Source organism: Lycium barbarum, chromosome 11 (assembly GCF_019175385.1).
Source record: "Lycium barbarum isolate Lr01 chromosome 11, ASM1917538v2, whole genome shotgun sequence".
NCBI classification, from domain to species: domain Eukaryota; kingdom Viridiplantae; phylum Streptophyta; class Magnoliopsida; order Solanales; family Solanaceae; genus Lycium; species Lycium barbarum.
In genome coordinates, this window is record NC_083347.1 from 54509081 (window position 1) to 54522523 (window position 13443).

The window sequence follows — 13443 nt, forward strand, 5'->3', positions numbered from 1 at the left end:
GAAGCAATTCCTATTTGTGGTATGCAAATGAGACTTCAAAAGTGGACCACCGATTTTAAACCCGTCAAAGAAACTTCTCTTGCCACGGTTTGGATTCCCCTGCCAGAATTGCCATGGCACTACTTTGAATGGGATGCCTTGAGAAGAATTGTCGATCCCATAGGTGCTCTCATTATCACTGATAAGGCGACATTGTCAAAGACCGACCCACCACTACTAAGGTGAAGGTAGAAATTGAATTGACTAGGCCTCTTCGTCATGAAGTTATGATCAAAACAAATGATTCCACTGGTAAGGAAGTGATCATTCCTTAGAGAATCGAATATGAAACTATCCCCGAATATTGTAACCATTACAAAATCCAAGGTCATTGTGAGAACAAATGTAGAATCCTTCACCCTGAATTAAAGAAGAATGTCAAAATGCTAATCACAGTTGTGAATTTTGGAAAGTTAGAGGACAAGGGTAATAACAAAGACCCGACCTCCCTCAATACGACGCAAGTTGATGACAATTCTGATGCTCTTATCATCAACACTGTCAACTCTCATACCAATAATATGAAAATGGAAAATCTGAAGGTGATCAAGGGTGGACAACAGTAGGAAAAGACAAAGGCAAGCACAAGCAAAGAAACAATTCTCTAGTTTCTCAACAGGCTGGTACAAATAGTATTCAAATCAGCAACAAATTTGAAACTCAACGGGGGCAAAATGAGAATCAAGAAGAGAAAGAAGACAATACAACAACTATAGATACAGAGATAAGTATTGAGAAGAAAACGCAACAAACACATGAAATGCCAACGAGGAACAATGTTGAGAACCAAGAAAGTCAGAACCAAGAAATGCTCATTGAGTTTACTCTTGAGAACCAAAAAATGGAGGCTACTAATTCAGGAAAAGAACTCACTCTCAATGACAATACCTTAACTTTTAGGAGGAGTACAAGAACTAAGAAAAACTCTTCATTTGTGAAATCTAAACCACCTTATGAAAGAAAAGTGCCAAGGAAAAAATTTTATCCAACAAGCAAGTCTAGCAATAAGGGTGAAGATACTTCACTTGAGCTAATTGCTCTCCAAGAGGTTCTAGTTCTGGGACCCAAAACTAATAATTCTTTTCAGATGACTTGTGTTTCAGAGCTGGATGGTCAGTTTGATAACAATCTCATGATACAGAATCATGGAACTGAGAATAGGAATCCTAAAGAAAACAAACCAGAGGACTCCATTTTTGGAATTGTGAACAGATTACCAGAAAAACCACCTGATCCTGGGGTGGGTGAGGTCTACAATGAAACAAATGATATTGAATTTGTAGATGCTCAGTCTCAAGAGGAAGGAGAGGGCAAAGATGAATATGCTCACTTTGAATCTGAGTCTGAGGAAGATGTAGAAGAAACTCAAACCTCTACTGAAGCTAATCCCCCGGATATTGAAATTGAAAAGATGGAAGAGGATCAACAAAAGTTGGATGTACCTACGATTCCTACCCAACAGGTGACTGCTAAACTGAAATTTAGCCATACTAAAACAGTGAGCAAAGATCAAACAAGAAGGAGTCGGGTGATCAATCCCAACCACAACGGACCTTTAAGTAAAGGTCTTAACCCCTCAATTTCCAAATGATTTACACATTATCCTGGAATATTAGGAGTGTTAAATCACTCAGTGCTTTTGAGAGACTAAAGACTCTAAAAAATCAATACAACATATCTTTCATCTCTCTTTAAGAACCTTTTGTTAAAGTTGAACACATGGATAAGTATATGAGACTTTTAGGTATGCAAGGTTGCCATGCCAATATCAACAACAAAATTTGGATCTTTTGGTCCAATGATTACATCATTGATATCATTAATGATACTGATCAACAAGTTACTTGCAAAATCACTTATATTAACACATGCCAAGAATATCATGTGACCACTGTATATGCTAAGTGCAGAACTCTCCTAAGGAAAGGCTTGTGGAGTGATTTAGAGAACCTGGCCAACGATATGACTGGTCCCTGGGCAATTGTAGGGGATTTTAATGTGATCTCTGATGCTACAGAGAAATAAGGTGGAACCAGCTACAGGATTGACAAATCCTTTGATTTCATCAACTGCCTAAATGAATGTGGCCTTCAAGATGCTGGTTACACAGGAAATGTTTTTACCTGGTGCCACAACAGGGAGCATCCTACCACTATCTGGAAGAGACTAGACAGAATGGTTTATAATGGTGAATGGTATACCATGTTTGACCACACAACAGTTTCTCACTTAGCTAGAGCTTGTTCTGATCATACACCTCTTCTAATCTACTTCAAGAAGAGCAGTGAAGAACATATCAAGTATTTCAAATTTCTCAATTTCTGGACCAAACATGAGGACTTCAATAGAGTTGTTAGAAGCTGCTGGGAGGAGAACTTTCAAGGTAACCCAATGTGGAATTTATAACAAAAACTTAAGAAAGTTGCTACTAGACTCAGTATATGGTCTAGAGAGGCTTTTGGAGACATTTACTTTGAAGCTCACAGACTTGAAAAGGAAATTATTGATCAGGAGGCCAATATGATTGAAAATAATTCAAGTATTGCTAGAACCATGCTAAACAAGTCCAAGGCTCAGTATGTTCAGTACCTTAAATATCAGGACTCTATGCTCAGACAGAAAGCTAGAGTCAAATGGTTCACAGATGGGGACTCTCATACTGGGTTCTTTCGTAGTGTCATTAAAGAAAGAAGAAGAAAGCTTAATATCAACAGAATTCACAATGAGCATTATCAATGGGTGGAAGGGACTAAACAAGTCTCAAAGGCTGCTGTAAGATATTTCAAGAATTTATTTAGCCAAGAGCCTGAATATACTGATTACTCTGAGCTAAACAGTATTAATGCTACTGTGACTGATGTTGATAATAATGAACTAGTGGCTTTTCCCACCGAGGAAGAAATTAAAGAATGTGTGGGGAACATGGATCCTAATAGCTCCCCCGGCCATGATGGATTCACTGCTCGTTTCTTCAGTCAACTTGGAGTATTGTAAGGGTTGATATCACCAAGGCTATTCATCATTCTTTTGTGGTGCTAATTTACCAAGATTCATTACCCATACTTGCATTGTAATGCTCCCGAAAGTGTCTTCTCCTCAGAGTTTTTCAGACATTAGGCCAATCAGCCTTTGTAATGTCACTAGTAAAATTCTTGCTAAGATTCTCAATGCAAGGCTTAGTAAGATCCTTCCTAAAATTATTAGTGACAACCAAAGTGGCTTTGGGAAAGGGAGATCCATCACAGAGAATATCCTTCTAGCTCAAGAGATCATCAATGACATCAACAAAGATAATTACAAGGGCAATATTGCTCTAAAATTAGATATGGCAAAGGCTTATGACAGGGTTTCGTAGCCATACCTCTGTATTCTTATGAGAAGAATGGGTTTCTGTGAAATGTGGATAGATATGATTCACAGACATTTCTCAAGCAATTGGTATTCTCTTCTAGTCAATGGTACAAGACAGGCTTTCTTTAAATCAGAAAGAGGACTACGACAGGGAGATCCTATTTCCCCTTCACTATTTCTTTTATGTGCTGAATTTCTCTCTCAAAAACTCAATGAATTGAATAATAATATTAACTTTAATGGCTTTTACATGAGTAAACATGGTCCTTCTATCAACCACCTTGCCTTTGCTGATGATATAATTCTCTTTTCCAGTGGATGCAGATACTCTTTATCTTTGATGTTGCAAGCTCTTTCAGTCTATGAGAATATATTTGGACAACAAATTAACAAAAATAAATCTTGCTTGATTATGGATCCTAACTCTCAAAAAGAGGATATCTCTAGGATCACCAGAATAACAGGGATGAATCATCAACCTTTCCCTATCAAATACCTCGGATGTCCTCTTTATGTGGGGAGAAAGAAGATTGCTTATTTCTCTGAGATGGTGGAAAAGGTGATCAAAAGGATGTCTGGTTGGCATACCAAGCATCTTTTCAGTGGCGAGAGAGCAACACTCATTAGACATGTTTTAATGGCACTCCACAATCATATACTAGCAGTCATTCATCCTCCAAAAGGAGTCCTTAACCAGATAAACAAAATGATTGCTAGATTTTTCTGGAGTGGTTCTTGTGAGAAAAGAAAGTATCATTAGGCTTCTTGGGATAGACCTAGTCTTCCTTATGAAGAGGGGGGTGCTAACTTCAGGAAGATCCACGATGTGTGTGATTCCTTTACTGCTAAGCAATGGTGGAATCTTAGGACTGGCAACTCTCTTTGGAGAAATTTTTGTATGGCAAAATATTTTCATAGAGTCCATCCTTTGATCAAACGCTGGTATTCAGGACAATCTCAATCTTGGAATGCCATGAGCCACATTAGGGATAATATTGATCATCTCATTCTTTGGAAAATTGGTAGGGGTGATGCTGCATTTTGGTATGACAACTGGACCAATATTGGTCCCTTATATAAGTTTTTACTGGAAGGGATCAACCAGGTCAAGCAAAAATCTCATATAAGATTATAAATGGGCAGTGGCATTTAGGACTTTGGGAAAGAATTCTACCTGATGAAGTATATGAATGTATCCTAAATAGCAACTCCATTTTGAATCCCGATATCCCCGATAAGCCTATCTGGAAAGCTAATCAACAAGGCTTTTTTTCTGTTGCATCTGCCTGGAATATCCTTAGAAAGCAAGGGCAGAAAAAATGGATTGATACCATGACATGGCAAAAACATCTTCCTTTTAAGATGTGTTTCATAGTCTGGAGGGCTTTGAGAGATAAAATTCCTACAGATGCTAGAATCTCTCAAATGAACATTGCAAACCCCTCTAGATGTATATGTTGTAAAAACCCGGATACTGAGAATGTTAATCATCTTTTTTATGCAGGAGACTATGCATTTCAATTGTGGAAACATATATGGGGGCCCTTTGGCATCAATGTTGAACAGAGCTCCTATAGGAAGATTCTCATAAATTGGTGGAAGATCAAGGCCCCAAATCCAGTCATAAATATTCTTGTGAAATGCATTCCCATTGCCACTTCTTGGGAAATATGGAGGACAAGATGTGCTGCAAAATATGGTAATGAACCTATAAATTTTAACAACTCTGTTTGTCTCATATCCTTCTCTGTTTTACAGGTAATAAAAAATCAATTCAACAACTTTCAAGGAAACCATAGCTGGAACAAAGTGATATACCTCAATTCTTTCAACATTAACTTTAAGAAAACCTTCACTGTGAGCTGGCTCAAACCCCCGGTGAACTTTGTCAAATTGAATTCTAATGGTAGCTGCAAAGAAGGAAGGTGTGGAGGTGGTGGAGTCATTAGAAATCACCAAGGCCACCTCGTTCATGCCTATACAGTGAAAGCAGGTGCAGGAACCAACAACTTAGCAGAAACACTAGCCCTCCTACATGGAATTCGATGGTGCATAGCTGCTAAGCATAAGGAAATTTATGCTGAAAGTGATTAAAAAGTCCTTGTTGATGCTGTCAATGGTACTACAAAGCCTCCATGGAGCATCTGGGATGAAGTGGAAGAGTTAAGAAGATACAAGAATCAAGTTAATTTTATTCTTAAGCGTTGCTTTAGGGAAGCAAATCAAGTTGCGGACAAACTTGCTTCCTTAAACCATAATTTTGAGCAGCCTCAGGACTTCAATGCTTTTGCAGAACTGCCCAGTATAGTGAGGGGCCTCATGACAGTTGATAGATGGAGTTTACCTTCCATTCGCAAGACTAACAAAAGAAAGGCAGATATCACCTTTGAGCCGCCTTAAAGAATGAATTATGTACTTAACTTAGAAATAGGAGTAGGATCAACAGGAGGTCTCCCACCTCTTGGATATACAGTCACCCAGCCTATAAAGCTAGTAACATAGATGATTTTTGCCTTTCGCGCATTTACCTCGTCTCTCTTTTGTATCAAGAATAGGCATGCCTATTCTTCTTTTGTAAGGGAGCTAGTCGTATAGATCAACTCCCTCAAAGCTCTTGTATTGGCATTTGGAAGATGAATAAAATGCGTAGTTTATATTTAAAAAAAAAACTAATTTATAATGACTAAATCAAAAAATATATGTAAAAAGTTATAAAATTAATAAATTACCTCAAAACAGTTTGAAAAAGATTATGGAGCAAAAGTTCAGGTATTCTTGTGATGGATTCGTAGAAGAAGAGAAAGAATGGAGAAAGGAAGATGAGAAAGAATGGAGAATGGAGAAAGAAGGTGCGGCGCAGTGATGAGTTAAAATGAAATTTAGGGTAAAGTGGAGAGGTTGAGAAAACGGTAAAAAAAAATAAAAAAAGTTTTTCGCTACACGTGGAGCGAAATACAAAAAAAAATGTATGTTTTTCGCTAGTGTTGTAACGAAATCAGTAAAAATAATAATAATAAAAAAATCTGTTCCATTTCACTAGAATGGTGGTGAAATGTGAAACAAAATTTTTATTTGCATTTCGCTACAGGCCTCGCGAAATGCAACAGTTTTTTTTTTTTTTTTTTTTTAACTGACGGAAAAGTTATTTTTTTTTACCATTTTGTTGGATATCCAACGAAATACCCATTATGGTATAAAAAAAAGGACATGCCATTTTTGTCTTTAAGCTCCAAAAAGGTGTCATTTTGGTGCGGACTCAGTAAAGAAACGTAGTTCGATTGATCGACTCGAAATATTATAAAAGTAGTTTATATATAGCTATGTTATTGCATGAAAGTTGAAACAAAAGGGAAGCTTGTCCTTCCAATTGGATTATATAATTAACAAGCTATTTTGTCATGTTAATTAAATGATGGTAGAAACAACTCAAATGAATGAACTAGCTGGGATTGCCTTACAGCAACATTTTGCATATTGAAGATGGAAGCAAACCTTATATACTTTATAACCATGTCAACGTACGATTTTATAAGATTGTGATTAAATTGATTTCCAAGGACGCTGATATACAAATTGCTCCTTCCTCCCCAAAATATTAGTCGTTTTAATAAAATTAAATTTGTTTTAGAATATTTAATATTTTAAAAAACAACACAATTTATTTCCTTTTAGGAATGTTAATAAAGTGATAGGTTTAGGGAGGAATGAAGAAAATTCCCCTTTCTCATGTTAATCAGTGTCCAGATGTCTAATTGGATCATTTTCGCCTCGGGACCTTTTACATATTTTCATCATGAGAAAGTTAGAATTAATCCTATTTAATAAGTTCTTATGATTTAACTATAGAATTAATCCTAATTAATAAGTTCTTATGATTTAACTAAAAGACATAATTTATCGACTCCGCAACTGATCTAAAAAATTAATTTTTCAATTTGACCATTCCTTCTATGGGAGTATACGTTTCAAGATGTATAATTTTCAAAAGATTCATTTCTTTGCCAAAAAATAGCTTCAAAATTAAACTAACGAATCAGAAACATGGAAATAAGAGTTTCCGTCAGTCAAGTTTGTGAAAAATGTCTAGTAATTCAAACAAATAATTATATGATTGAGGCTACTAAATGACTATATTAAGGGTTTCGCAAAGATAATATAGAGCAGAGATAGCTTTTGGGAGTCCGGAACTAATAAATATACATCTGTTCCTTGACAGATATCTATATTTTTAGGGGTAGTTTGGTTCGCAAAGTAAATTATTTCGGGATTATAGTCGTGGGACTATAATTTTTGGACCAATTTAGCCAATCTAGAAGGTGGGATAAAATAATCTCAAATTTGATGGGATGAGGTGGGATATTCAGAATTAAGTCTGGGATTAAATTTATACTGTGTTTGGTTGACGGTATAAATTTATCCCAAGGTTACACATTCACTTCCAAACATGTACACTTGTGGTTAAAAAGTTTGGAGATTGCGAATTGCCAAGAAAACTATCGGAAGAAGAGGGTTAGTTTATATAGTCCAGATAGGGTCAAGGGAGACTTGATGAATCATTAATCCGACCATTAAAGAGGGCTTACTGTTTGAATTTTGTCAATGTACCTAGACATATTCTTGTAACAACGTATTTGGTCATATTCCGCATAGGCTCAAAATATCAAAAATAATATTTTGTAAAATCAGATTTAAATTAGGCTTCATGTATATCTCGCACGATGGGGGCAAATCAACTCGTTTCGTCTTGCAAGCCCAATTCTCATGTGCGCGAGGCCACTCCCTTTTGCCAGCTCTTTACTAGTCCAATAATACACAATTCAATATAATGAGAAAGAAAGTTCTTTCCACCACCAATGACAAAGTGTCTTTCACATACATAAGAATGAATAAAGCAAAACGGACCTACAAAAATAAAGAGAGGAAAAGAGAATTTATTTATTCTTTACATTGCTAATAGGTTTATTTCCAACATTTTATGCTATAAGGAGAGAAACATCCTACGTCGATCATGATCCTTAAATGTGGTGGCGGGTTCAACAAGAAGTTGGTTCGACTAAATTCAATATTTTTTAAATAATTATTTATGCGTACAACGTTTTCAAGATACTACGTGTATATTACAATCACTCTGCACCAATTAATTTTAAATTCTGAATTTGCCCCCTGTGTTATATTGCTTAGAATATGCTATAGTTCTAAAATTTGAGTATTACTTTAATTTAGTTTATAGAAACTTTAATAATCCACAGGAATTGAGCAAATCAATTGAAATTAAAAAATAGTGCTAGCTCGGGCTTTGAGCAGAAACTAAAGCAAACATGACAATCCATATAGTAGTTCTTAGATACACAGAAACTAAATATTTAGTTAGTTAGCTCTGCGACAATTCTTCCTGATCTCACCCTTCGATCCAGTAAGTGGCTTGATATTCCCCATTTTCACCATGGACTTTGCAAAATGATGGAAGAAAAGTGCCTCATTTTCAGCATAGCTCTTCACTAATTCCTTTGTCTTTTTTACTTTGCCAGTCAGTAGCACTTCATCTGAGTTCAAAAGTCCTTTGCCCCATAGCAACAGCTTGAAATATGTATTGTCAAATCTGACTGGAGATGTGAAATCTAGAGGGGAAATGTTGTTGTCTCCTCCTCTTCTTGGACAAGTTGATTTTAAACCAGTGTAGTAAGTTTTCTCTAGTGTTGCATCTGGCAAGTTGTCACCCTTTTGATTGTATAGCCTTTGCCTAAATGACACACATCTTGCCATACCTATGGTGTGTGCTCCTATTACATGATAAAATTATTAAAACTTTTAGCATTATCTCATCTAGGTAAAAAGAGTTTGCAGGAGGATTAAGTAGCTCACCAGAAAGAGCAACAAGATCTTCTTCATCAAGGCCTTGTTGGGCGAAAAGTTTGATGAGGCTGTGGATAGTGGAATTTGGTGGAGGAATGTTTATGTTTGCTTTCTTGAGGTTTGCTACCTTTGAGTCTCTTCTTCCTAGTGGCACTTCCCAATGTGGTCCTCCACTCTGTTTCACCATATTATTTTAGCAGCATTAATCTCTTTTACAAAATTCAAGAATTCAAAAGCACTTGTACTCTATTGTTATTAAGATGAAACGAAAAGGTGCATACTAGAACGGTGGAGTCGCGAGCAGCAAGGGCTAGAATGTCTGCACAGGAGACAGTGTGAGGGCAAACTTGTTCAAGTCTAGCTTTGATCTCATCAATCACTTCAAATCCCCTGATGGAATTCTTGTTTGGTCCTGCATCCTTTTCACTTTTGAATGCACTAGTCTTATCTAGCAACACTGATGCATCACACCCCTATAAAAGAAAGAAATATTCTTGGTGAAACCTTCACTAGTAACTTACTCTTTCACATTTGACAATACATATTATGTGATAAACTCCGGCTGGGGAGTGCTTTACCTCTTTAGTGGGGCCTAATAGATTAGTCGGCCAGTGAGTTTCAAATACTGAATGTCTAAAGCGAACAAAAAGAAAAGAGAATGCATATGCTTTACCCTTTAAGGTTCCACCAGATAGGTCGGCCTGTGAGGTTCGGATACCAAATGCCTAAAGCGAAAGAAATAGAAAAAAGACAATGCATATATGATAAGGTTTATACCTGGACAAAGCAGTCATGAAAGTGAAGTCTGAGCAACGAAGCAGCCATTCTTGGATCTTTAGAAATAGCCTCTTCCAAAACAGACATGACAATTTCATTTGCTTGTGGGCATGAAAACTCATAGAATTCTGGAAAAAGACCTGAAAGAGCTTGGGACATAGTAGAGGAGAGAAAGGACATCACTACAAGAGTAAAAAAAACTCTGAGAGAAGCCATTGGTGATTCTAATTGAGTAACTAGACAAACAAGTTTTTGTTTAATGGAAGTGCATATCTCTGTGACAAATGCATGGGGTGATTTATACAGAGTTTCCATGAAGAAATCAACTACTCCTCTGCTACCAAATCCTCTAATAATAGCTTCTCATATGCTAGCTTTTCATAGTATACCGTGACCGTGTCAACTAGACAGAAATATAAGTTTCCTTTAGAGTAGGTGTTCAAGTGTTTCTGGTTTCAGTTTCTACTTGCTCCAATATAATGAACCAATTCAGAATTATTGTGTCAGCCACGTTACGGGGTCTGAACAATTTATGTACCTTTTTTGACCTTACGTGGAAGGTCACATTAATTGATTGTCTAAATAAACATCACCATCGAAAGACTTGCTCGTTCTAGTTTTAAAGGTCGTCAAAAAACAAAACACAAAGAACTTCACAAGAGCTGAAAAACTAAGGTATAAAAATGAACAATAGTTCTATATGCATGAAATTCAAAAAGATGTGAAGCCGAGAAGAAGAGAGAACACAGATTGTATAATTAGAGCACCAAAAACAAGTTAATAATTATCAGCAATAGAATAAACTAGCTTTAGATCAGTAGAATTGATATAGAGGAATCTTATAACTGACCTTAATATCGTTTGGCACTAAGGTCAATTAATTCATTGACTGATGCTTATTTGATAACACTCCGTCCTAATTATGTCATGCTTTTCTTTTTATATTTAGAAAACAATTTAATTTAAACGTTTCATGGTAACCTTAATGAAATGAATTAATATCACACAAATCTATATGACTTGTTTTAGATCATAAATTTCAAAAATCTTTATTTTTTTCTTAAATTTCGTGTCCAGTCAAAATGCATCACATAAAATGAGACAGAGGGAGTAATGGACTCGTTCCGGACGAAGAGAAAATAAGACTAATAGAGTTCCACTTCCACCTAGGGTTATCAAATCAGCAAGTTGGGCTGTATTTGGAGGGGTCAAATTAAATTGAGTTAAGAAATGTGCGAGTCAATGCTTACTTGCGCTCAAACGGGTTAGGCTGAAATGAGCTAAATAGTGAGCCATAATTGTCGAAGTGCACAGATACGCGATTATGGGACCACTATTTAAGTCATACTCGCAATCCAATGCCCACTTCACACAAAATAATTATCCTTCCATCCGCCCTTTACTTTCATACCTCCAAAACTGTTTAACCTTTATACCTATTGTAGTTTTTATAGGTAATGTCTCTTTTTTTTTTCTTTTTTTTTTTCTCTACTTATCTTCTTTTCTTTTTTCTCGTTTTTTTCTTATTTTTTGTTCATTTATATTTTTCCCAAATCATGCTATTTTTTATTTTCATTTTCACCATAATCTAATTCCATATTTAATTCTAGCTCATTTCTTTTCGTTTTCTCTCTCTCTCTCTCTCTCTCTCTCTCTCTCTCTCTCTCTCTCTCTTTTTAATTTCATTTATTTCTTCTTCTTTTTTCATTTATCTCCATAATCCAATTTCATTCACCTTTTTTGCTATTTTTATTTATTCTTCTTTTTAATTTATGGTGATGTTCATTTACTTTTTTCTCCTTTTCTAATTTTATTTTTTTCAAATTATTTTTTTCCTCATGTGTTTTTTTTTTTTTTCATAATCTAATTCTACTCTCATTTGGCTTCTTTATTTTTTTTTATATCAATAGAAAGGATAATTGATATATATGTTTTTTTATTTTATTTTTCTCAAAAAATAATTTGTTCTAGCATATAGTATATCAAATCAGTAGCAATTGAAGTATACTGTTGTAGTATACTATGATACCCACATGGTATATATTATATACTGATATGGTATCATACCGGACTGGCGATTCATTCCTTCAAGAAAAACACTCAGTCCTCTATGATACCAGCTTGGTATTCATATACTGATAGTGTATCATAGAGGACTGATTCATCCCTTTAATAAAAACACAACTCAATCCTCTATGATACCCACATGATATATATCATATACTGAAAGGGTATTATAGAAGATTGATTCATTCCTTCAAAAAATACTACTCATTCATCTATGATACCCACATGGTATATCATATACTGACATGGTATCATGGAGGACTGACAGTTCGTTCTTTTAAGAAAAATACTCAGTCCTCTATGATACCAACTTGATATATATCATATATTGATAGGGTATCATAGATGAATGTGTCATTTCTTCAAGAAAAACACTCCTCAATCCTCTATGATACCCACATGATAGATATCATATACTATATATTGACAAGGTATCATAGAGGACAGGTTCATTGCTTCAAGAAAAACACAACTCAACCCTCTATGATACCCACATGGTATATATCATACTGACAGGGTATCATGGATGATTGGCCCACATGATATATCATATCCTTGAGATATCATAGAGGACTGATTCATTCCTAAAAAAAAGATCTCAATCATATATAATACTCACATGGTATATATCATATACTGACAGGGTATCATAAAGAGTGAGTTATTCCTTAAAAGTAAAAATGAAAATAAAAACAAAAACATTTCTCAATCTTCTATGATACTCACATGATATATATCATATACTAACAGGGTATCACAGTGGACTAATTCATTCCTTCAAAAAACTCATTAATACTCTATGATACTAACATGGTATATATCATATATTGACATGGTATCATAGAGGACAAGTTCATTCGTTCAAGAAAATATTATAAAAAAAAAATACAAAAATAATTAATTGATTTTAATATTTTAGTTTTTCTATCATTTTTAGCAAATTTTAATTTTGAGAAAAACTAAAAATAGGTAGGGTCATATTTAAATATAAGTTTTGTTTTCATTTGCAAAAGAATTACTTTCATAAAAATATATTTTTATTAATTAAGATTTTAATAAATAAATTAGTGACTTTATTATTTTCTTAATTACTTCTTGTTATAGTCTAGTTATTTAGTTTTTCTGTATTTTATTAGTATAAAAATAATTAGCTAATTTCTTATCTTTAAAAAGAAAAAAAAAAAAAAAGAAAGAGAAAATAATGAAAAAAAATAGTAAAAGCTAAAGGATAAAGACAAAGTTGTGGCTTCAATCCTTACCTCATTAATGATCCAAGCTGCATAAAGACAAAGCTCATGATTATAATCAAAGCTGTGCATGGATATGCGGGTATTAATTTAGTGCCTAATAGGCATT

The 13443-nt window shown here is 34.9% G+C and overlaps 1 protein-coding gene across 2 annotated transcripts; it reads right to left on the reverse strand.

The window, feature by feature from the left end:
- Positions 1–8583: 8583 nt before the first annotated feature.
- Positions 8584–10513, reverse strand: LOC132617312 (peroxidase 9-like). Of its 2 annotated transcripts, XM_060332285.1 has the most exons (4): positions 10021–10508; positions 9525–9716; positions 9253–9418; positions 8590–9170 (listed from the first exon to the last, which is right to left on the reverse strand). In XM_060332285.1, exons 1-4 carry the CDS (start codon positions 10333–10335, stop codon positions 8758–8760), a joined length of 1086 nt encoding a protein of 361 aa, XP_060188268.1. In that variant the 5' UTR covers positions 10336–10508; the 3' UTR covers positions 8590–8757. The 2 variants fall into 2 exon arrangements, with proteins under 2 accessions (XP_060188269.1, XP_060188268.1); XM_060332286.1 differs by lacking the exon at positions 9525–9716 and having other exon boundaries at positions 8584–9170; positions 10021–10513.
- Between the last annotated feature and the right edge of the window lie 2930 nt (positions 10514–13443).